At 38.5% G+C, this 26,670-nt stretch overlaps 1 protein-coding gene across 1 annotated transcript; it reads left to right on the forward strand.

Moving 5' to 3' along the window:
• The first annotated feature begins 137 nt into the window (after positions 1-137).
• abcf3 (ATP-binding cassette, sub-family F (GCN20), member 3) lies at positions 138-23,975 on the forward strand. The gene is made up of 21 exons (XM_081375184.1): positions 138-239; positions 1,739-1,880; positions 3,421-3,497; positions 4,826-4,881; positions 5,025-5,122; positions 5,272-5,394; positions 9,787-10,053; positions 11,342-11,422; positions 11,641-11,700; positions 11,793-11,849; positions 12,031-12,053; positions 12,141-12,196; positions 12,367-12,567; positions 14,570-14,646; positions 14,742-14,786; positions 14,868-15,000; positions 18,795-18,883; positions 18,963-19,054; positions 21,603-21,735; positions 23,089-23,176; positions 23,362-23,975. The coding sequence occupies exons 1-21, from the start codon at positions 164-166 to the stop codon at positions 23,518-23,520; spliced, it is 2,133 nt and encodes a 710-aa protein (XP_081231310.1). The 5' UTR covers positions 138-163; the 3' UTR covers positions 23,521-23,975.
• Positions 23,976-26,670: the final 2,695 nt, after the last annotated feature.

Raw genomic sequence — 26,670 nt, forward strand, 5'->3', positions numbered from 1 at the left:
TAGACGAGTGCACTGCTCTAAGACATTAACGTGGTGAGGTTTGAATGTAACAACTCTTCCTGAGCCACAGAGCGCAGAGATTCTTGCTGCGCTCGTCCACGTGTTATTGATGCGCCAGTGCGCATGCGCATAGTGTCCGGCGGCCCGGTGTGTGTGAGTGTGTATGATGGCGGCGTATGTGGAGATACTGAAGAACGAGTTTCCACAGATCGACTCTGAACTCTTCGATTATATCACTGGTACGGTACAAATATATGACATTAATATACACATGTGACGCCTTATATGCGCTGTTAGTGTCCAGTCCTGCGTCAATGACACGAGCTCATTCATTATATAAAGTAGTTCTGGTGATGTGTTGGTCATGCTAGCAGACAGTATCAGATACATCTGATCAATTACTGACATTAGCGCTTAAATAATTTCATGGACACACGAGTTATCGATTCAATCAAAACATACTTGCTTTATAAGTTGACATTTGTGAAATAAAGCAGTTTGACAGTGACACCGGTCTCATGTTTCCAGACAGACAGATGGTTTACTACTATATAATATATAATATAGTGCTGTACATAAAAGTTTTTGTTTATATAATATATATGTGTGTGTGTATACACACCCATATGTGTGTGTGTGTGTGTATATACATATACACACACATGAAGAGTTCAGATGCAAAAGCCTCTAAGTGCCATCTGAAATTTTCTTCTAGAATGATCTTTTTTTATCAAGCTTGTATGTTTAAGTTCAGTAATTTCACTTAAATGGCAATGAAAATTACCTATTAATTGTCATTTAAGTGAAATTACTGAACTTAAATATACGAGCTTGATAAAAAGATCATTCTAGAAGAAGATTTCAGATGGCACTTAGAGGCTTTTGCATCTGAACTCTTCATATGTACATATAAGCACAAAACATATATATATATATACACACATTATATAGACAAACTTTTATGTTAGATGTGATTAATCAATTTGGCATCAGTCATATAATATAGGCTAATATAATGTAATAGTTTGTGCCTGACAGATGATTTTCTTCTGCAGATGTCATAGTTTCCCAGGCGTCATTCGAAATAATTTATGAATGGCGTGAGAAAGAAATGAATAAATGAACACATCTTCGTTCCATCTTCATTATGCCTTCATTTGTTAATATATTTTCCCCTAAAAGATTTATATTCAGCGACAACTGTAGATTTCACTTATTAATATTAATTTAAGTTATTATATTATTAAAGTGTATGCGATTACTTAGTATGCAGTGTAATTTTAACGAGTGCTTTATTTCTTCATTTGAAAACCGACTCTTTTAGGGTCCTTAATAAAAGGACTGGCACTATAGTGTCGGCCCAGATCCGGCCCGCATCCGGCACATGTGGATTGAACCGTACCAGATGTGGGCCGGATCTGGGCCGACACTATGTTGCTGTCTGGGTAGATCTTCACAATTAATCGTTAAAAGATCGCAATTGTACCTTTGACAAGTACGATCACACCGTAACATTCATGAAATGAAAGCATTGCTCAATAAAATCATCTGTAAAGTGTGATAACTCTCCTTTAACAGTTTTGAAACTAGATTTTTCCAAGTGTGTTACGCTTGTAACTAGTTATTTTTCATGTTGACCTCGCAAATCCAGAAGAGCAGTGTGACGAGGTGCATTGATGGAGATGTTGAGGATCAGGTGTGTGTTCTGACTGTGTGTGTTGTGTGTTTTACGGCACAGGAGTGTTGGGCAGTGGCGGCTCAGATTTCGAGGATGGGGAGGAAGTGTTTGAAGCCATCGGGGGCGTTCTGCAAGAGGTCGGGGACAAGAATGAAGACGACATCCGAAACATCTGCTTCCAGATGTTCAACACACTCCAGCTGTAAGCGCCACACTGCAAAACATGATTTTCTTACTGAGTTTTTTTGTCATGTTTCCAGTCCAGATATCTAAAAATGCTTCAATCAAGATGCATTTACTAGGTGAGGAAAATGACTTAAGATATTATGTCACTAATTCCTGTTTTCCGGGGGAACAAATACAAATGAATTGAGTTGATGCTTAAAAAAGCTAAATTATTTGCCAATGGGGTAAGAAAAATAATCTTAATTCAAACAGAAACAAATTATTTTTGGCAGATATTTTAACTTGTTTTAAGCAAAACTCACTTAATTTGACTTATTTTTCCAGAAAACAAGACTTAATATCTTATGTCATTTTACTACTTTAGTAAATGCGTCTTGATTTAAGAAAAGTTTGATATTTTGGACTGGAAACATGACAAAAATACAAAGTAAGAAAAGCATTTTTTGCAGTGCAATGAACCGATCCACCATCAATGTTCATATTCTTTCTAGTACAAAAACATTGCATTGGGGAACTCGCTAATAATGAATTGTGTCCGCTAATAATGTTGTTTATGTTTATTGTTTTAGTGTTCACTTAGGGAATTATGCAAATTTAGTGATTAGCACTCGTGATCTGAATGATCCACTGAATGATCATCGCTGTTTAGATCTAAACGCATATTTGAGGTCTAAACAAACACATGCTCACCTAAAGCTCTTAAAACTACATTCAGTGTGTGTTGTGTTTGCTCCTCCGCCATTGACGCTCGCTGTGAGAAATGAGTGATTTTATTAATTAGTGATTTGTGATATTAGTAGAATATCGCATGGCTGGAAAAGGCTCTCAGCCAATCAGATTCGAGATCCAGACCTAACTGTTGTATAAAGTTGATCAATAGTTTTAATTTTCCGAGTTATGAAAGGGAAACTCCAGCGGCTCTGACGTCTTCTGTCGTGGTCGTTCTTCAAGATGAGTCTGTGTCACACACTTGAGACTTCAGCAAAAGTGAAACTGATGCATGCAGGGTTCCCACGGGTCCTTGGCCCTGGAAGGGTTTGGAAAATAAACACACATAGACACAGGTCCTTGAAAGTGCTTGAATTTATTTTGTGCAAGAAGTTTTCTGGAAAAACACTAATGCTTTATTTCACCATCCCTTCGTGTCCTATGTGCACTCGCTTGCTTGATTTACGCTAGTTACTGGCATTTACGCGTATATTAACGGTACTTTGTGTTGTACGTTGCCATGGTGTTCAACTACTACGATCGTACCTCAAGGTTTGTTGTTGGACACAACAAATGTGTACCCACATTAAGTCCTTAAATTTAAGGATATTGGACCTGGAAAGTCCTTGAAAGCTCCTTGAATTTGAAGTTAACCAAGGTGTGGGAACCCTGAACTATTCGAGACTTCAGCAAAAGTGAAAATTATTTAAAAATGCCAAATTCAATGACACACGTGTGCTTTTCTGTTCTGCATGTCTGTGTTGTGACTCTGGCCTTTACTAAACCTCTGTTGAGCGATAAGCAAACCTCATCTAACCCATGATCTTGTTTGCTCTTGCTCTTGCCAGGACGAAGTGTGACTCTGGGCAGCAGCAGATGCTGCTGGAGGCGCCGGTGCAGTTATCTCAAGTGTCTGCTGACGCAGGTGAGACACATTTATTTATATGTGTATTTTAACTTCATTCTTTACACTCTCAGTGCTGATAGACGACAGCTAGATGACAGAAAGCACACAGGTAATGGATTTCTGTTTTGACATAAAGGATAATACTTTATTATTTTATTATTTCATCTTAGGTCCACTTAAAATGCTAACTTTTTTTTTAATAAAACCAAAAACAAAACAGTCATAATTGTAATACGCCACCATTTTTTTAACTATGAGAATGAAAGGATTTGTTTTGGTGCTGCATGGAATCAATAATTGTGTAAAACTCATCTTTGATCACCAAAATGACATATTTAAATGTTTTGTTCCTTGAAAACAAATTTCTTCATGCCTTAAAATATCTTGAATGTAACTCGACACCCTTGCCTCATTTAGTATGTGCGGTTCTATGAATATGCAAATGAGCCCCGCCTCCACTCACTCGCTCAGCTCAGAGATCCACTGGTTGACGATCACACGTTGATCTGATTGGTTACAAGGTAGTTTGTGACGTCAGAAACACCAGTGATTTCAAAGCGTGTTTTTGAGACTGTCTTTGGTTCACTGCAGTTTTAAGGAGAAAACACTCAGCAATGCTGTCGACTTATGAATTTACACATGGTTAGTCTTAAAGCAGATTAAAAACACTACATAGACACATAAACAACATTAAAAGCTGGATTTTCACCACAGGGAGACTTTAAGTCGTTAAGGCTATTTTCAAAGATCATTATTTTGTGTATTGGGTGTAATAGAATATGTTAACATGCTTTAATGCTCAAAAAATACATTATTTTCCACATGCTGTACATTTTTATAGCTCCTCAATGCCCAGTCTTTCTGAAACACGTTGATTTTTTCAAAGCCCCTCCTTCCGAAAAGCGCGGTGAGTTGTGATTGGACAAACGGGTGTCAAGTGGGTGTTGGAAATGTAACTCCCATTACCATAATCGCGAGCTTCAGCTTTCAAAGCAATTATAAAGCACACTGTGCTCTGATTGGTCGGCTGGATCAGTGTGTTGTGATTGGTCGAACGCTTCGAGTGTGTTTCGGAAATGTCCCGCCTCTTTCCATAACCGCCAGTTTCAACACACTACTAACTAACTCAACCAGGCCCCGCCCCTTTATTCTGCATATGAATTATTTAAATGAGGAATATTGTGACGCGTTCGTTCCCGGAAGAAACTCAAGACTACAATGGAGGCGTTTCAGGAGTTCAGAAACACTGACACTGATATAGAGAAGAACTCAGACAGCAACATTACACACTAAAGATTTGTCCAGTTTAACATCAAAAGAGTGTCTCAATGTTTCTGCTCTTTCAGCGACATCTGCTAATGACGTTCATGGTATCTGGATGATGAAGAGGAACCCGAGTACAGTAAGATCATCTCATCTCATCTCATACAAACTTTCATATACTTGATATGATGTTTTGAGCAGGTCTGTGTCCAGCACCATCAACTGTGTGACACTTTACTTCTGGTATAATGTAACTTTATCACTCTCTTCTGTTCATGTTAGACTGTGAATGCCAAGAAACTAGAGAAAGCTGAAGCCAAACTGAAAGCCAAACATGAGCGCAGGAATGAGAAGGACTCGCAGAAATCCACATCTCCACTGTGAGTTCTGCTTCATCGCTGGAACAGTTTCTGTTGCTGACTTGAGATGTTCACAGTGCATGTGATGTTCACACGAAAGTGCAGCGGTCTACTGACGCTGAACCCCTGTGACTGAGATCACTGAGTGCCTGTTGATCTGCTTTTCTCAGGGTTTTGGAGGAGGCCTCGGCCAGTCAGGCGAGCAGTAAGAAAGAAAACCGCGTCGACTCCTCTGGGAAGAATCGCAGTTATGACATACGCATCGAGAATTTCGACGTGTCTTTTGGGGAGAGGTGAGAGATCACATGATTCACAGAAACACTGGTGTCTAAACCAACACAACATGAGTTACGAATTCATGTGACCGTAAGCACACAAAACATTCTTGAGACAGTAATGATAACTTGCGTGATTTAGGGAAGGATTCGTCAGACTAACTTTGGGTTCGGAAAGTGTTTTTATGTTTTTAAAAGAAGGCTCTTCTGCTCACCAAGGCTGCATTTAATTCATTAAAAATACAGTAAAAACAGTAATATTGTGAAATATTATTACAATTTAAATCATCTGTTTTCTATGTGAATATACAGTAAAGTGTAATTTATTCCTGTGATCAAAGCTGAAGTTTCAGCATCATTACAGCATCGTCTTCAGTGTCACATGATCCTTCAGAAATCAGTCTAATATGATGATTTGATGCTCAAGAAACATTTATTATTATACAGTTGTGTGTAAATTTTCAGTTCTTTGATGAATAGAAAGTTCAAAAGAACAGCATTCATCTGAAATTGAAAGCTTTTGTAACATTATACACTACCGTTCACAAGTTTTGGGTTCATTTTATTTTATAAAAAAAAAAGATGAATTAAATTGATCAAAAGTTACAGTAAAGACATTTATGATATTAAAAGATTCTGTTTAAAATAAATGAAATAGAACTGTTTTTAACATTGATAATAATAGTGAATGTTTCTTGAGCATCAAATCATCATAGACTGATTTCTGAAGGGTCATGTGACACTGAATATTTAAAAATATTATTAATATTTTTGTATTTTTAATCATTTTAAATAAATGCAGTCTTGGTGAGCAGAAGATCCTTCTTTTAAAAACATTACAAAAACATACCGATCCAAAACTTTTGAACGCCAGTGTATATTGGAAAAACTTTTTTCAACAGTACTCTCTGTTGTTGTCATCACATTCACTCAGACTGCAAATGCACATTCACAACTTAAAGGTATAGCGGAGGATCTTTCCGAATTTTAGATAAGAACCGCCCTCTCCACTTTTTGAAAAAATGCACATGCGCAACACTCTACCTGCTCCCGAGAGGGAACGCCTATTAAACGTGTGCGAGGTTCTCCTCGTGCACGCTCTGTTTACAAGTTGCTGTCGGCATCACTCATACAAGATTACTTTCCAAAAGAAGATTTGCACTTTTTCTCCAAATAGCATGCCAAACTTTACCTGTCGAGTAGAAACTTCGCGACTGAGGCATCAGTGGGAAGCCCAACCTGTGTTTTCAGCGCACGCCATCGTGTGAAACAATCTCCCAAAAACACTCTGATCTCGTTTCTCTCTTCTGAGGCCTTTCTCTTCTTCTCATACAGTTCGTACAAACTTTTTCTCTTGCGACCCTCAGACATTTTCAAAGGACCCGGTGAAACGGCGAGCTTCAATGAATGGCTTAAACCGTAACTCTAGCTCACCACCACACATAAACACCTGAAAGTGCGCATGCGCAGAAAGCCAAAACTAAGGGACGAGCACGTACGACGGCCTTACGTTACATATCACCAGAATGATTGACACTTAGGTGGACCAATAGTTTACACTACCCACCCGGAAAAAGAAAATCCTCCGCTATACCTTTAACAATATGACTGTCTGAGGGGCCATGACACAGATTTTATTTTTATTTTAATGTTCCTTAAGGTTCACTTATAATGTTAATAAAAAAAAGTTTGCAGGCACAAAAAACAAATATATATATATATGCTGAAAAGGTATTATTTTCAACCCTCATTCTCTCTCTTTCTGAAATAACCCGTTTTTAAGGCGTGGCTCCTTTAAGGCTTGTCAGTAAATGGCCAGTTATGATTGGCTAACGTCATTGCATAATAAACAGTATCAACGCCCACTCGCTATTGCATGTTAGTGTTTTAAAAACATTATCCATATAAAACCGTCACTTACAGACAAAGCATTATGAGATCTTTCACTTACTGTTAGTGATGCAGCTGCTGTCAGATCCAGTACAGTTAATGTTTCATCTGCCAATAATAGTTTATTTGCGAACTCTCCATTACACTGGGCCTCGTTTACGAAACAAAATGTTGCTTTTCTCTCAGCTGAACCAGTCTGGTCATTCTCCTCTGACCTCTGACCTCAACAAGGCATTTTCACCCACAAAACTGATGCTTACTGGATATTTAGCCCATGATTTATTAACCCTGAAGTCATCCTAGGTGTATATGACATTAATTTTTTTAGACGAATACAATCAGAGTTATGTTAAAAAAATGTCCTGGCTCTTCCAAGCTTAATAAAATTTCTTTAAATATGTCTTAAATATGTTCACTGCAGTTTTAAGGAGAAAATACTCAGCAATGGTGTTTACTTATGAATTTACAAAGCTAGTGGTCGACCGAAATTGTTTTTTTGATGGCCGATATCTTAGAGAGCAGGGTGGCCGATATAAAGCCTATATATACATACATACATTATATTTATTTTAATCAATATTTAATAAATTATATATAAATTAGAATACAAATCCTTAAAATAAACATGCTTATACTTTAGATGGCAACTTCTTGAATCTTGTATTTTTCACAAATAAAGTAATTGTTTAAAAATATATGAATATGTGAATAAAAAGGAAGTTAACACTGTAACATTGCACTCAGTAATCTGGTAATATTGTGCGCACTGGTAATCATATTTTTTCAAATAAAGACAAGGTAATTCTAATATTACATACAGCACAGTGAAAACGATATGAATATGACACAGTGGGCAACTGGTTATATATCAGCATATTTAAAAATGAAGGATTTCAAGTTTTTCGATCGCGTCTCCTGAAGCTGATCTTCTGTTCGCATTCACTCACTTCGCACGGACCGACCGTCACTCGCAGTCACACGTTTATCAGGCTACAAATGCACACTTCACAAGATATCACAGCTGGATTCGATTAAATCTGCAAGGTTTGTGAAATTAAATGTTTATTAGGTATTCAGAGATTTGTTTAAATGTCGTAGATGCGCATTTGCTGAATGTTGATGGTAAATGATAAAGTATTTTAGCCTGATTGTTTGCCTTTTCTGTTACAAATAATATAAAAGCAACGCTTTACTTTTTCGCTTACCATTTACTTTCTTTGTTTACCAGTTCTGTCTAACAAAGTATTCGATATGACTGACAGATATGACAGAGATCGTGAACTAATGAAGACGGAGAATGTGAGTGAGCGCTGTGTGATCAGGCGCTGGTGTTCAGCGCCGCCCGTCAAATAAAAGTCTGGAGCGCCGTCAAAATAAAAGTCCCACTTCCAACACATCGGCCAATGCCGATATTTTAAAAATGCCAAATATCAGCTGATATATTTGTCGACCACTACTTAAAGCATATTAAAAACGCCACATAGACATATAACAACATTAACAGCCACATATTTTCACCACAGAGGGAGTTTAAATCACCTGATGCTCAGTTTGAACTTCAGCAGATCATCTTGACCATTTCTACATGCCTAAATGCATTGAGTTGCTGCCATGTGATTGGCTGATTAGATATTTGTGTTTACATTAGATTAGGGCTGTCACTTTATGTTTGAAAATCGATTGTACAATCGATCGGACCAACCAACGCAAGTTTCGAAAACGAAAATAGGGAATCGATTTAAACGGTCTTTTCTCGGAGCGCGTCCAGCTCGTCACGATACGCCCGCAGCGAACGCGCGTCACACAGCGACTGCAGGCTCTGACACACACGCATAACAGCAAATTATACTTCTGCATAATGCGTCTCTTTTTACAACTTAACTGTGAATTCTGCCGGTATGCAGACAGTCTCATGCATACAGATACAGATTCGGGCTACTCGTCTACAATTGCCTTCGTAGGCGAAATTTGTTTGACATTTCTAATCGTAAACACAGTCATGTTGAAGACTGAGGTAATGTTTTTCATTGATGCTATGGCAGTCCACTCTGCTGTTTTTGGAGAATGTTGCACTCCTGTTTGTCATTGTGCACAAAACTTCACGCCAATAAATTATCAGGAAAATTTGCTGACCTCTTTACGTTCGTCCTAATGCCTGTAAGTCGTCCGTGGACTTCCCCATATTTGGCATTTAAAATGGAAACGTCTTTAGACATGGAAAATCGATTTTACAATTGATTCAATGAACACTTATGTCTCAAAATTTTTTTCACAAAAGTGACAGCCCTATATTAGATATAGTTGAACAGTTTTACCCAGTAAAGTGGCCATTTGTATATATCCAAATAAATTAATATCAATTTGAATTAAATCGAATCGAATCCTGAAATGTATGTCAGACACTTTACTCTTGCGTAAAGCAACCCTCACACTTTGAAAAATGTCTGCATGGCCTCTTGTGTCTTGTTGCTGTAACAGAAGTGCATTAGTTGGTGTGTTAACGCTTGTTCCCGTGCGCAGGTGTCTGCTTCAGGGCGCTGAACTGTCTCTGGCCACCGGCCGGCGCTACGGTCTGATTGGTCGTAACGGGCTCGGTAAGACCACTCTGCTGAAGATGCTGGCGAGTCGAAGCTTGCGTGTCCCCTCACACATCTCCATTCTGCACGTGGAGCAGGAGGTGGCCGGAGACGACACCGTGGCTCTGCAGAGCGTCCTGGAGAGCGACACCGTTCGAGAGGCGCTGCTGAAGGAAGAGCGCTCACTCAACGCACACATCGCCAACGGGACGTACGTCAGCTACTCTCACCAATGCCTCACACACTTCAACATGCTGTTGGATGTTTGTATCCAGGGTTTGACATGAACTTTTTTTGCTCAGCAGCCGCTTGTGGTTTTCCAAAGTTACTAGCCACTCACATTTTCACTGGCCACAATTTGGACATCGATACCATATATATGAAGAGTTCAGATGCAAAAGCCTCTTAAGTGCCATCTGAAATTTTCTAAATGACATATTAATTGTCATTTAAGTGAAATTACTGAATTTAAATATACAAGCTTGGTAAAAATGATCATTCTAGAAGAAAATTTCAGATGGCACTTAGAGGCTTTTGCATCTGAACTCTTCATATATATCTCCATAATTTGGCAGCTGGTAGGCTACATTAGGCTGCTGTAACTTTAAGACCTGACACACAGATCCATCATACTGTGCGCACACTTTGGATGTGAGTACAACATCTGCGGGAATAAGGAAAATTATGCGAAAACGATCAATCACACTCTGAAATTAAAGCAGTGACAGTATTCATCCGGATCAAATGAAACGAGTGAGTAACGGGACGGTTTATGTGTGACGCGCTGTCTGAGAGATGAGAGAGTGAGAAAGCTCAGCTGGTATTGTGTATCTATTCTGCGGAAAATGAGTATTAGATGCGTTTCAGATATCGAAAAAGTGATATTGTACTTAGTTTATTATTTCAGATGCCTTTTTAAAAGACTACAAATGAAAAATGTATAGGGCCATGTGGGGGACGCTGTGCTGTTTTCATCCTGCTTTATTCTGTACCCTCAGTTTGGAAGCCTCTTGTTGATTTTTTTTTTTATGCGTTTTGAATGACTCAATTGGGTTGAGTCATTTACTTCATTACTGAATGAATCAGCCGTTTGAATGAATGAATGACTCAATGACTTCCTCATGGTCTGGTTGAGCTAGTTAGTAGTGTGTTGAAACTGGTGGATATGGTAAAAGGGGCGGGGCATTTCCCAAACACACTCGAAGCGCTATAGACCAATCTCAACACACTGATCCAGCCGACCAATCAGAGCACAGTGTGCTTTTCAGAAGGAGGGGCTTCACAGAGACAGGAACTAAACAGAGCGTTACTGACAGACTGGGAAGAGAGGAGCCGCACAATAGAGAATATGAGGAAAATAATCAACATTCAAGCAGGAAACCCTGCTCTAGTAGAGCACAAAAACAAACAGACGTTGTAAAAGTGCATAACAGGTCCTGATTAATATGTTTCTAGTGTTAGCTAAAACCTGTTTCTGTGTGTTTCCTTCAATCTTTCAGTGCTGAAGGCTTAGAAAGTGTCCGTCTTTCTGAAATTTATGCGAAACTGGAAGAAATTGAAGCCGATAAAGCGCCCGCCAGGTGAGTAGAAAATTATTATGATTTTTAGAAAATTAATTATTTGCATGTTTATCAAATAAATTAGAATTAATGTTGTTGTTTTTTTCAGACCGCCACAAGATCATTTTACACACAGTTTTCATGTATTTGTAGATCAGGCTTCCACATTGTTATTCAGGACATGCAAGCATAGTCAAACAGTGTGATGAACAAGTCATGTGATGCTCATTTTCTTTCAGAGCATCAGTCATCCTTGCCGGTTTAGGCTTTTCACCTAAAATGCAACAGCAAACAACCAAGTGAGTATGTAGCCATGTATAAATCTTCTCTCTTCATAAGCGAGTGCGTGTTGATTTATCACGGTGGTTCTTGATGTGTGTGTTTCCTGTAGGGAGTTTTCTGGAGGCTGGAGGATGAGGTTAGCTTTAGCAAGTGCCCTGTTTGCACGGTGAGTTTATTATATGATGGTGTATCCTATACTACAAATAAATGCATTATACTATCATTTCATAATTGTGTGAAATTATGTTATATACGTATAATTTAAAAGGTTGCATGGTTAACTAGTCAGATTATTCAGAGTACTTTGTGATAGTAATGATTGTTTTATCTGTTGCTATATTTTTCAGGCCTGACCTTTTGTTACTTGATGGTGAGTAAAATGTTCTGAATATGGTGGTAATATTGATAATCTGCGTTAAATATTGATGCATATCTTTTATTCATCACTTCTATACAGAGCCCACAAACATGTTGGACGTAAGAGCCATTCTGTGGCTGGAAAACTATTTACAAGTAAGTGTCGTCTAAGACAGACAGACGGTTCGATAGTTTGCTTTCATGGCTGCCGTCTCATCATTTATCAGTTCTAAATGAAAACTAATGGGATGTTAAAATGTTTTAATGGCCGAAATCGGATAAGATGAAGAAGTTTTGGAAGTAATTGTACCTTTCTTTCACCCTAGACATGGCAGTCCACCATCCTTGTGGTGTCTCACGATCGTAACTTCTTGAATGCGGTGGTAACAGACATCATACACCTGCACTCCCAGCGGCTGGAGAGTTATCGCGGCGACTATGAGAACTTCATCAAGACCAAAGAAGACCGACTGAAGAACCAGCAGAGAGAATATGAAGCTCAGTTACAGTACAGAGAACATATACAGGTATCTAACAGCTTCTCTGAAGAACATCTTCCTCACCTAGACTGAGTCTAAAGGAAGTCTGACAGAGGTCTTACATTTGAGTGAAATCGGGTCCTTAAAAGTCTTAGTTCACGCAGAAATCATTCTAATATGCTGATTTAGTGCTTTGTTTTAGTGTTATTGTCACTGTTGAAAAAGTTTTTCTGCTTAATATCTTTGTGCAAACCGTTATACACTACCGTTCAGAAGTTTGAGGCAAGTAGTGTTGTCAGATATTCGATATGTATCGATACTGAAATATCTGAAACGGTTCCAATACTCCTTTTCTGCAGTATCGATACATCAATACCAGCTGCACGTTCTTGCTCTCTCTTTTTTCTGACGCTGAATTGACACACACCCGCCTCCGCTCACTCACTCGTCTCATTCGCTCCGGTTGAATAGTGTTACTGGGCCGGGGTTGCAGGTATTGCACATGGTTTGAGTCATTCCCACAGGCTTTGCGCTTGCACCACTGATCTATACAAGTGCCGCGCACATAAAGCCGCAGCTCAAACAGCTTGTGAGTACTAATATTTTGTTAGTACTCACAAGGTTATATCTTTCTTGGCTTATTGTGCTTAAACGGTCAAATACACACAATATTATGTCAAAATGGCCATCTTACCAAATATTCAGGTAAATGCAGTCAATTTTGTAATGTAAATAGTTGGGGGGGGGATGTTGTGTAACAGTATATTGGATCCGTGCATAAGCTCTTAAAGTGACAGTAGCCTAATAAACCTGCAGCTGTCTGTCATTAATACTAATCAAAGAACAAAAGACAAAGAGAACATCACTCACTGCTCTTGACTGAACAACTTTTGTAACTTTGATTGTTAGCATTAATCTGGATTAAATTTTTACAATGAAGACCATTCAGTATTAATTTCTGTAGTATTTCTGACCTGAATGCTACTTTTAAACCCACCTGAAAAACTTAAACCCATGTTTGTTTCATTTGTATCTTTAATCTTTTTTAGTTATTTGTGCTGTCGTTTGCAATTTGTTTATTTGTTCTTATTTTATTACTGACTATTACTTGTCCAGAGTTAAATTTAGTTCAGCGTTTCAAATTGAGCCTCCTTGCGCTGTGTGAAAGCTATTGCAACAAAATTGCCCAAATTATCCAAAAAAATCACGAGATGATAATATCTATATGGCAGTTTTTCGCCATGGTATCGAATATGGATATTCTTCATGATATCGTATCAAAGTAAGTAATAGAAAGAAGAAAGACATAAAAGACTGAAAGAAAGACAGAAAGAACTACTTTTATTCAGCAAGGATACATTCAGTTGAGTGACAGTAAAGACTTTTATATTACAAAAGATTTCTATTTCTAATAAAAAATCCTGAAAAAATAAATGCATCACGGTTTCCACAAAAATATGAAGCAGCAAAAACGAAGCAAACAAAAAAAAAGTTTTCAACATTGATTGTAAAAAAAAGTTTGAGCACCAAATCATCATATTTGAATGGTTTCACCTTTTAAGGACATTGATAATTTATAATAATTGAGGAGGAAACCATCATATTAGACTGATTTCTGAAGGATCATGTGACACTGAAGACATGCTGAAAATTCAGCTTTGATCACAGGAATAAATTTCACAATATATTCACATAGAAAACAGTTATTTTAAATTGTAATAATATTTCACAATATTACTGTTTTTACTGTATTTTTAATCAAATGAAAGTAGTGTACCAGTAGTGTAACTTCCATATGAATTATGGCTGCAACAAAATGTGAAAGAAGAAAAATATGAGTATTTTGTGAACGCGTTGTGCATATCTGCACGCATCACAAATATTGCGAGTATTATTTGATCGATTTGTTTTTCAATGCCTGATGCTGATCCACCAAAATTGCTGAATTACTTTTTACACAGTTTTCTCAATCCACCATGAATGTACAGTGCTTCTGATCTGTAGACAAAGCTGCCAGTTGAAACGTGTGTTAATGTTGTGCTTGTGTCAGGTGTTCATCGACCGCTTCAGATATAACGCCAACAGAGCGGCTCAAGTGCAGAGCAAACTCAAGCTGCTGGAGAAACTGTAAGTGTGACACGAGCAGCTCATGTTTACTCACTGATCAAACACACACTCTCGCTCACTCGCCCCCTGTGTGTGTGTGTGTGTGTGTGTCACAGGCCTGAACTCAAGCCCCTGGTCAAGGAGTCTGAAGCCATCTTACGGTCAGTTTCGCTCCATCTTCCTGTGTGTGTGTGTAGTGTGTGTTCAGAAGTGAACGTGTGTTTGGTTCTGATCTCCAACAGTTTCCCGGATAACTTTGAGAAGCTGTCTCCTCCGATCCTGCAGTTGGACGAGGTGGAGTTCGGATACTCGCCCGACCAGCGACTCTTCAACGGCCTCAGCGTCTCGGCGGATCTCGAGTCTCGCATCTGCATCGTATGTGTTCGCAATAACACGAAACAACTTTGTCTAGCTCTACAAACCAATTCCAGAGCTTACTGGTCTTTTCTGAGGCGATCACCATTACCATTGTTTAGAATGATTATAAAAGCTGTGAAACCTAGATAGTTATAAATATATATTTAGTTAGGGGTTTCCCCCCAACAAAACGTGCATTCATTTAATTTATTTGAAGTCATTGTCCCTGATTAATGTAATCAAGAGACTTACCAAGTTGAGTAGTTGTAACAGTGTCGCGTGATGGAGATCGGCCCGCGAGTAAACCTGTTCTGAGCTCACGCTGCTGATAAACGGTCCGCGCTGCAAAGCTCACACTAGAAGAAGGGTTTAGCCAAACTTTCGTTTCGTTTGCCATTTGCAGAGGTGGAAAGAGTACTGAAAATTTGTACTCAAGTACAAGTACCGTTACATTGCTGAAATAATACTCAATTACAAGTAAAAGTACTGGTGTCAAAAAAGTAATTAAGTAAAAGTACAAATTACTCTTCTCAAAAACTACTCAGAGTACTAGTTACTAATTACTTTTTAGCTGGCGATAGTTAATGCATTACCAATAAAAATATTCAACAAAATCATAGATTTATGTAGAAAATAGCTACTTTTAACACGTTTTTACCTTATGTCAAAGGACATTAATTAGTGGATACTGGAATTTCTAACTTCAATATGACACCTTGAAATATGTCAATATTCAAGGCCTAGCCTATAATTTTTAATACCATCGGGAAAACTACTACATACTAAATATTTTAATATCTACATTTTTGTCCATCCATTTTGTCAAGGCAATCATTATTTTCAAGCATGGAAAAGCACAACACTCATTGTAACAGTAATTCTATTTGAATGGAAAAGTTTAATTCAAGTCTTCTGAAGAGACACGTCCACTTTATAAGGTGAGATTTTAATTTAGGCTTTTGTTTACATATTTAAACATTGATCAATAACCATTACAATAATCTAATATTTACTCACTCAGTGTATTTGTCTTTACAATAGGGTAACGTGAACTGTTGCAATAGCTCACACACAGCACAAGGAAGCTTGATTTCAATTCAAAGCAAACTGAATTTAATTTGCAAAAAGACTAGATTTTTCATAACTTTTGACAGTGTTTAATTCAAGAGCATGGAGAGATTGGAGCTGGACGTCATTTGAGTCTGCAGTGAGAACCACTTGGAGAGATTCGCGATTGCACATGATATGACACACAGTCCGAGAGCGCACACTCAATATCCGAGTCCAGTTCGTTCGTATATTTGAGAGCTCGCGTCCAGTTTTCTGCGATTACATGAATGTGCCCTCGCGTAATAATATTGTTCGTGACATTTGCCATTAAAATATGCCAGAGAAACTTGCAGGTATTAATAAAATTATGCGTAATAGGCCTACCTGCAATCCCGCGCTGAGAGGAGGCGGGTGTGTCAAACTCGCTGTCGTTGAGATGAGAGAATGAGAACGCGCAGCTGGTAAAATATAGATATTTTGACAATAATAACTATGTAGTTTGTTGTTCCAAACTTTCAGTCCAGCCATTAATCACTCTGAGCTCCTCGCCTCCTTCATGATCAGCTCTTCAAAACCTGCTGCGACTGCGGCGGCTTTCATTCAGTCCAAATATCAGGGGTTTTATTGGTCCGTTTACGATCGAATATTTTTATTGGCTACCGAAATGCCATTCAAAGATTTGAATATCAATTCAAATTGTACTCAGTAACGAAATGTGATTTTACAAGTAGCGAAGTAGATTACTTAGCTTAATATGTACTTGAGTACAAGTAAAATTACAGATTTAAAAATATACTCAAAGTACAAGTACCCCAAAAAACTACTTAATTACAGTAACGTGAGTAGTTGTAATTCGTTACTTCCACCTCTGGCCATTTGATGTTTCTCATACGCAACAGAAATGTTGTAACTACTATAATAAGTACAAAGTGTTTACAGTAAATGCAAACAGGACTGTAAAAGGTTACACTTTGTTTTAAGGTGACCTAGTTGCATTGTACGTACTTAAATACTGAGTAATATTAATTATCTACATGTACTTAATATATAGTTAGGGTTAGTTGCATAATTTACTGTTATTACTATAGTAAGTACATGTAGTAACATGTACCTTAAAATAAAGGGTAACACTTTATTTTACAGTGTCCTTGTTACATATGTTACATGTACTTACCATAGTAATTACATAGTAACAGTAAATTATGCATAATTACAAGCAACTATATCTTAAATCCTAATCCTACCCTAACATTGTAGTAAGTACATGTAGTTAATTAATATTACTCAGTACTTAAATATAATTACACTGTAACAATGACACCTTAAAATAAAGTGCAACCAAATAAAGTGTTATCCTCGGTTACACTATATTTTACATTATGTATACTTCGTGTAATTACAGTGTACTTATCCAAGAAAGTACTGGTAATAAAAGGAAACTACATGGGTTAAGGTTAGGTTTAGGGCAGGGGTCGGGAACCTTTTTTGACCAAAGAGCCATTTTTTCATTTTTGGATAATGCATTTTTCCAAAAGAGCCACAGTAGGAAAAAAAATTGCCTATATATATATATATTATTAAAGTTAATATTAAAGACGTGCTTTTTTCAATAAAAAATTCAACCGTAGTAATTATTATTAATATTATTTAATTATTAATATTATTAACAAATATTCAGCAAACAATAAATAAGTTGGAATATGGAATTAATTCTGCAGGGCTTTCACTGTGAGGTTGAGTACCAAGTGATGAGCAATGAGCATATACCATTTTGTGTGCGTGTGAGAGAGAATGAATGCACACAGTACTATCTGCTGTGTTTACGTGAATACTCGACTTAGCATTTTGATATATTTCTGTGTTTATTTGGCCGTTTAGGCGCGCAACCGAAGACAAAGGCTGCTTGTCCGTGTTGCGCTCGGAGCGCGCGCACAGTATCCTGTCAGTTCTCTTTCGCGACTTATCGCGCTTTTAATATTTCTTTTCAATATAAAGCACATCCTGTTCTTTTCTTTCTCATTCATTCATGTTTTGTTTTTAATAACTTTAAACAGAATCGTCAACTGAAATCTGCGCGGATTATCAAAAATACGACACATTTATAGGACATAAAGGGTCTCTGCGGCAAAAGTGAAAGTAGCCTACCAGCGGGTGAAATGTCTCTATGCGCAGCAAAGCACCCGTTTCAATAAAATGTTATATTAAAGTTTATAAAGTCTACTTTTACATTTTTGCTGCTGTTCTAGAATGGTTTTCGCCTGCTTGAATCCAGTGCAGGAGCTGTTAGGTTACCACAGAAACGTAAGCGGTTAGTTGATTGCTGTGGTGACTCGTGACACTCGCGAACAGCACTGAACACGCACTTTTGCCGGTACAACTTTAATATTATTATTATCATAAACTTTTCATTAACTTCAGTAGGCTGTACTACAACAAGGGAATTGTAATTGGTTGCTTTTTCTGCAGAGAGCCGATCTCTGTTGATGTGTTTTAATTGTTTTTCATCGATGGTTTGTTGGTAAAGGGTTAGAGACCTCGCGAGCCACATGATTTTTGCCAAAGAGCCAGATGTGGCTCGCGAGCCATAGGTTCCCGACCTCTGGTTTAGGGGATCGGGGTTACTACCTAGTTATTGTAAATGCTATAATAAGCACTTGGTACGTACATGCGGAACAGGACTGTAAAGTAAAGTGCTACCAGTAACTCTTCTCAGTTAACCGAGAGCACATCATCTTTCATTGATTGTCTTGGTGTGTCTGTAGGTGGGAGAGAATGGAGCTGGTAAATCCACTGTACTGAAGCTGCTAATGGGAGAGTTGACGCCTATCAACGGTGTCAGATACGCCCACAGGTGAGCTTCACTGCCACACCGAAGAGACTATAACCTGTGTGTCTGCCTGTCTCTCACATCTCTGTGTCTTTTCAAACAGAAACTTGAAGATTGGTTATTTCAGTCAACATCACGTGGATCAACTGGACCTCAATGTCTGCTCAATAGAGCTGCTGCTGAACAGATTTCCCGGTAATGCCTCAAACTGCCACTTACACTCTCATCAAAAACCATCAGGATTACACCCCTGACCCCTGCAGAGACACTTCTGATGTCTCAAGTCCTGTTCATTAATGAAGATATTAGTCACATCATTCACACTGAGAATGTCGAGCTGTTATTCTAGGCCTTTGTCACTCGTGTCACATCATCTGTGTGATTGACGCATTTAAAGTCAACATGAAGTCAATCCTTTTTTATTGTCTTTGACTTTATTAAACATAGTTGTGTGGGTGGGGAAGGTAATATTAACTAATAACAGTGTCATCCAACCCGCCCTGCATTACTTGCCAACGAATATTGTTTCTACTAATATTAAAGTCCCCCTGTAGGCAATCATTTTATCCCTTAAAACTCATCTTTGATCACCATATTGAAACATGTTTTCCTGGAAAAAAATGTCATCCTCTTTAGGGCTGTCGCGATAACCGCAATATCGCAGTACCGCGCTACTGACAAGCCAAGCGCAGAAGAATTCAAGTAACCGCAGCAACCGCAATATTCGCGTGTTTTCTTTTTTCATAAGGCGAAACCCTTCTTGTTTTGAACTTCGTGCATGTATTGAATGTTAAATAAGTTAATAATGATAAGACGCGGCGATCATGGTTTTATCATGGTGATTTGTACAGAGGCTTCGTGGATTTGCACTTAAGCCTAAACAGACAGTGAATGAGAGCGATCGACTGAGCGCGTGCGATTACCTGCGTCTGTCTTTGAGGTCAAGTCATAGATTCGTGAAAAGGTTGCCGTGTCCAAGGAAAGGTTAATATTTGTCCTGTCATTTTAACGTTTAAAATAAAGGTTATTTACCATGAATGGCATCAGCGACAGCGCTGGTCAGCATCCATAGCGCGAGGAACTCGCGGTCGCGGAAAACAAAACTCAGTGAGTCACGCATTGAATCAATGCCATTTGTCTCCATTAAGTGAAGCTTCAGTCAGAGAATGTTTAATAAGACAGGCTCTGCTTTAGTGTTACCCGTGCGACGCATTGCTGGTCAGCTGAGCCTTGAAAAGTGGAGCTCAAAGTTAAAAAATAATTAACCTTGTTTCATTACTATCTTTTAATGAATCAATCAGCGTTTTTGAACGTGTTGTTGAATGAATAGTTTCACTCAAAGACAGTCCGTTGCCGTAACAACTGCGCGCTGAGTGACAGGCTTTCAATGCGCAGAGACGCCGTTTAGTTTCGGTTTATTGGTTACTAAAAATTTACTCGTTTTTGTGCATGCTGATTATTTATATAGCAACAAATAAATATAAATAAATCAAAATAAATTAATAAATGCAGGAAAACCGCATATCGCACTATTGAGCCACTCAAAATTACCGCAAGGGAAAATCCTTCACCGCGACAGCCCTAATCCTCTTAAAATATCTTGAATGTAACTCGACACCCTTGCCTCATTTAGTATACGCGGTTCTATGAATATGCAAATGAGCCCACCTCCACTCACTCACTCAGCTCAGAGATCCACTGGTTGACGATCACACGTTGATCTGATTGGTTACAAGGTAGTTTGTGACGTCAGAAACACCAGCGATTTCAAAGCGTGTTTTTGAGACTGTTTTTGGTTCACTGCAGTTTTAAGGAGGAAATACTCAGCAATGCTGTCGACTTATGAATTTACACATAGTTTGTCTGAAAGCATATTAAAAACTAGGGCTGTTTTCGACTAAGGATTTTCATAGTCGAATCTGATTCGTTCGATTTTGCCGTAGTCGACTGATAGTCGAACCTTTTTTTTTTCTTTTTTTTTTTAGATAGCAGCTAGATTTTTTCCATTTCAAACAAAAGAGCTAAAAAACACATATATATCACACATATATCATAACATTTCATAAACATGAGGAGCAATATGAGAGAGAAATTTGGTGATCGTTGTTTAGGTACATTAAACCACGTAAAGCTTTTTAAGGCACATGAGAACCGTGTGGAGTCAACTCACAGCCGCTCCGCAGCCCTGCTGAAAATGTGAAGCAGAAACGCTTAATATCAGATAACGTCCAAAATAATTGGACTCTGGGTTCGATTTTTTTTTTTATCATTTTAAGTGGTTATGTGGAGCAACATGAGAGTGGAATTTGGTAATCATTGTTTAGGTACATTAAACCACGTAAAGCTTTTTAACGCACATGAGAACCGTGTGGAGTCAACTCACAGCCGCTCCGCTGCCCTGCTGAAAACGTGAAGCAGGTTTTTGAATACATTTTTATTTATTTACATTAGTAAGCTACAGGACATCGTCTTTCAAAACATGACCTGAAAAAATAAAATAAAAATGGTACCCAGCCCTTCTGAAAATGCGAATGCGTCTCTGTCCCCAGCACATGTATTCGACTATGAGGTTCATAGTCGAATCAGACCTCTCCGAATCGAATCCTCGACTATTAGAAGTCAGCCCTATTAAAAACACCACATAGACATATAAACAACATTAAAAGTTGGATTTTCACCACAGGGGGACTTTACCTACATTTAGCTGAAGTTTGAACCGTCTCCTCTGTGTTGCTGTGATCAGGTCAAACGGAGGAAGAGTACCGTCATCAGTTGGGTCGATACGGCATCACGGGGGAACTGGCCACGCGGCCGGTGGCGAGTCTGTCAGGAGGACAGAAGAGCCGTGTGGCTTTCGCTCAGATGACCATGCCCTGGTAAAACACTAATATAACCAGTGTTATAGTAATATCATTGAGATACAATTTTTACAAATACAATTATTATTTTTTTTTTTTTACTTTTATATTTTCCATTTAGTTAAAGTTCTAGTAATTTAGTTGTTGTTGTTTGTTGTAATTATATAAATAGTTATTTTTTATTAATTTCAGCTTTAGTTATTTTAGTACAAGTTAAACTAAATGAAAATGAGAAATGTTGCCTGAAATAAAGTTTCTATTTTATTTCAGTTAAAGGTACAATACAATATAAATATCCCACTAGAACAATGTTATATATTTTGTTGACTTGTGTACTTTACACAAGTTATCCCAAATGTTTCTAACAATGTTTAAATCCAGAGTAGTCCCCAATTTAAAGCTGTCTTTGTTATTGTTTTGAATAAGCGACCTCTAGTGGTGAAACTTTCATATTGTGCCTTTAACATTTATTTTATCTCAAGTAACAAATGTTCCTTATGGTTTTAGTTAACCACAATAACCCCTCTTCTAATGGACATTTACACCTGCATTTACATCACCTGACCCTCAGGCCCTGTTTACACCTGCTATTAAGATGTGTTTTGGTGGATCGGATCACAAGTAGACGAGAGACACATTCCCGTTTACACCTGGTGTTTTAATCGTTTCTTTTTCCACTTTCAACCACTGATTTCTTTGAGGGGAGGGTCTATGGGAGGGTAAATATATGGACCTTTTTTTATATATCTTTCGATCTCTAATATACTTACTAAGCTCACGCTATTTAAAAATGAACACGACCGGAGACGACGGAAAAACACACGGAGAACATCAGCTTTAGTTTCTGCTCTGACAGACACAAGACCAGCCGAACGCTGCGAGTGTGTGTTAGAAATCAGGAATGGTGAGAGAACATTGTGCTTGGTACGTTTCTCACCTTTAAACCAAACTTGGATCTCCAGCCGACAAAGTTTAAATCCCGTCTGGCTCGAGCTCTTCCCATAATGTTACTCATTCGGTCAGTAGACGGAGAGAAGACGGTGTTTAGTGGCTGTTTGAACACATTCGATCACATGAGCGTTTACACTACGAAAGCAATCCGGTTAAATGTGTTTTCAACTACAGTTCATCTGGATGTGGAGGAAAGTGGACAAGCTCAAAACGTTTCAGACCCCGTTTACACCTGTATTTAGCGTCGTCCACTTGTGATCCGATCGACCAAAACACATCTTAATGCCAGCTGTAAACAGGGCCTCACATTCATTGACTGACCTTCACTTACGCCCTCTGAACCGTATTTACACCGTATGGCCTTCATTTGCACGTTCATTTACATATTCAGACTTTGTGATATCTGACTTTCATTTATAGCCCCAACTTCTACATTCTGGATGAACCCACAAATCATCTGGACATGGAGACGATCGAGGCCTTGGCAAAAGCCCTCAACGTTTTCAAAGTAAGTGCAGAATCTGCTAATGTTGTCCTCCACGTTGAACAAGCAAATCTGATGTGTTCTGAGGTGTTTACAGCATTTTCATTATGTAATTGTAATCACTTGATGTAAAATAAAACAGCAGGGAGTAGCAGCAGCTAATTAAGTGTCGTCTGCAGAAACTTGACGTGTGTGTGTTTCTCTGTCAGGGTGGTGTGGTTCTGGTGTCCCACGACGAGCGTCTGATCCGGATAGTTTGTAAGGAGCTCTGGGTTTGTGAGGCCGGGCGAGTGCACCGTGTGGACGGAGGCTTTGACGAGTACAAGGATATCTTACAGGAACAGTTTCGTCGGGAAGGATACTTGTGATAGTTTCCTCGAGACGTCTGTTTACCTGCTCTACATTACAAACACCAAAACTGCCATTTGATGAGAGTGTCCACAGTCCCACGCCAGCAGGTCGGATGTTCTTACTTGCCAGTCGGATGTTCTCGCTCAAACCCATTCAAACTCCCTCAATCACGCGGCTCAGACACGGCCTCCGGGTTCAAGGCTGGACGCCTCCTGAACTTTTATGTAGAACGACACATTATAGTTGAAAGAAAGGCGAAGTGGACATATGCACTAACAGATGTTATACACCATACCGCTTTTAAAAAATAACTCAAAATACAGAAATAAAATAATAACTGTCCAAATTTTTGTAATTTTGTGTCTGGTCACTATTGTTAATGTTTTTCATTTGATTGTGTTTCTTCATTTGCCAGATAAGCAGATCCATCAGATGTAGTTCACTTGCTTAAAATAATGCATTTTGTATCTTCTCACTGTCTGGGAAAATGTTCTGTTCATTTATACAGAAGCTTATCACACTTCCTGAAATTAGGGATGGGCAATATTACCAAATTCTTATTTCACTATAACTATATATGTATAATATATATATATATAATTTTTTTTTTTTTTTTTTATAAAGAGCTCTCCTATAATTGGTTTACATGTATACAAGGTCAAAAAACACTTTTCTCACACAAAATTTTCTCATAATATACATTGCAGCATCAGATTTCTTTCTAACGGTGTCTAAAAGCCGATCACCTGTTGTGATTGGTGATTATCAAAATTGAATAGCTATTAGCATATCTGAATTTCAGCTCCGGAGGCTTCCTCCGCACTTGATGCACAGCAATACGAGCAGTAACGATGGCGTTCGTTTTACTGTATCAATTCCAGCACGAGTCCTCATCCTTTGGAAATGCATGCAAAGTGGATTGGCTTCTCGACAACACGAATCAAACTCTTCCAGTCTCGGCTACAACTACATGAGGCCGGGGTAAAATGGTCGTATGGTCAATGAAGACCACAGGCTGGCATTATGCAAATTTGGGTGTACTCACACTAGGTACGGTTGCCATGAACCGGGCCCGAGTACGATTGTCCCCCCTCCCCACTCCCCCACTGGCCTGCACTCACATAGGGTTTCAGCATTCGTGCTGGAGCACGCTTACGTCATTATGGTGTGACGGTTTCGGGATAAACAGGAAGAGCGGCGCATCGCTCTGAGTCCATCGCTCTGTTTACTTTGTGGATAATTTTGAGTCGTTTGGTCCACAGCCCTCTCACAGCCTGTTGTTAAACAGATCTATCGCCTTTGTGGCACGAAAATTTTCACGTAATCGTGCTGCTCGTATGAGGAGGTTTGCGTCACGCGTCCTGTTCCGTGCTCCAGCACGGTTAGCGCTCACACTGCATGCGAACCGCGCCCGAGTCCAACTGAACCGTGCTCTGGCCCACCTCTTCCAACCGGGCCAGGGCCGGCTAATCGAGCCGCGCCCGGGCACGGTTCGGAGCACTCACACTAGTCAAACGAACCGCGCTTTGGTGGTCAAACGCACTCGGGCACGGTTCAAACTGGCTAGTGTGAGTACACCTTTGTTACAAACATACGTGGGTTCGAACAGGAAATCAGAATGTAATTACTGAAGAATCATTTCAGGCTGTTCAGAATCACTTTTTCTTTTGGGAGAAAATAACTCCATTTATCTGCATTTTGATCTTTGAAACTTTGCAGACCTTTTAAATTCACAAACAGCTCTATTACACACTACATGAACGGTCATATTCGAACAAGCATAAAAGACCACTTAATTTACATATGAAACACTTCACACGCCAAACAAAGTTGAATATTTAGCTCACATTTATTTTAATCTGACATTTTTGTACGTCTGAACCGTGCAATAAAAGGAAAGATCACCAAAAAACGTCAACATTATTCAATTAGAAAAAGAACGTGTAATTACTATTGAATAATAAGGTTTTATATTCTTAAAAATAGTACCAAACGAAGGCAAACATGAAGTTTTGCATGTCAACTTAGACTAAAAGCCGCTCTCGAACAGCGTGTATGAGTCAAGTGACAGATCAGTCTCCGAGCCTTCAAAGCGCTCTGTAATCACTTCAGCAATCATGGAGGGAAAGAAAGCGCAGACAATCTGGCTTTCCAAAAAGAAAAAAGCCAGATTGTCTGCTTCTACTTCCTTTTTTTGGGCTTTCCAATCAGGATTTAGACTGTATGTTAGTAGAAGACTGCTCTCACCAGAATTACAAATGGCTTCCTCTTATCATCCAATCGTGGTTGTATCTCTCTATTAGTGTTATTTGACCTTAGTTTTGCATTTGATTCTGTCAACCACACTCTTTTGAATAGACACAAAAATGTTGTTGGCATTAGTGGAATTGCATTAGCATGGTTCAAATTGTACCTATCAATTATCGTACCATTATTAATTTGTAGCAGTAAATCAAGAGAATGGAGTACCTCAAGGCTCAGTACTAGGACCATTGCTTTTCACCCTGTAAATGCTACCCTTGGGAGATAACATTAGGAATTGATAGTGTTTCACAGATTTCACTGTTACACTGATGATACTCAGCTCTAATTCTTCACAGCCTGACGAAACATACCAATTCACATAACAATCAGAATGCATAGTTGATATATATATATAAAAAATATGACTAGTAATTTCCTGTTACAAAATTCTTAAAAAAAGAAATTATAATTATATATATATATATACAGTATATATATATATGCTCTGTCAAGTCTTCCTCATCAGTTAGGAACCTGGGTGTTTTATTTGTTTGATAGCCTTAGAAATATATCTAAATTATGACATGCTCTCAATGTAAAATGCAGAAAAGTTAACATAGGGAAATAGACAAACTTTCGGTCACAAGACACACGAGAGCCAATGGCATTTCACATCAAGGCTATTTGAAGGTTCATTGGGGTGCCTTTTTTATGTTTCTGGGATTTGTCTGAGATTTTTGTTATGGTGGATAGGGACAATGATCTGTTCCTCACACAAAGCAATTTGGCTTTGGAAGGCTTGGGATTTTTGTTAATTTCTTGAACAAAATGTGATACTTTTGTCTGCATGTTACAGGCTTTATATTGTTGAGAAGTGGTTAGGTTTAGTAGGAATCAATCTAGATGTTCTATATGTATATATA

Source organism: Scardinius erythrophthalmus (assembly GCF_964197995.2).
Source record: "Scardinius erythrophthalmus genome assembly, chromosome: 9".
NCBI lineage: Eukaryota > Metazoa > Chordata > Actinopteri > Cypriniformes > Leuciscidae > Scardinius > Scardinius erythrophthalmus.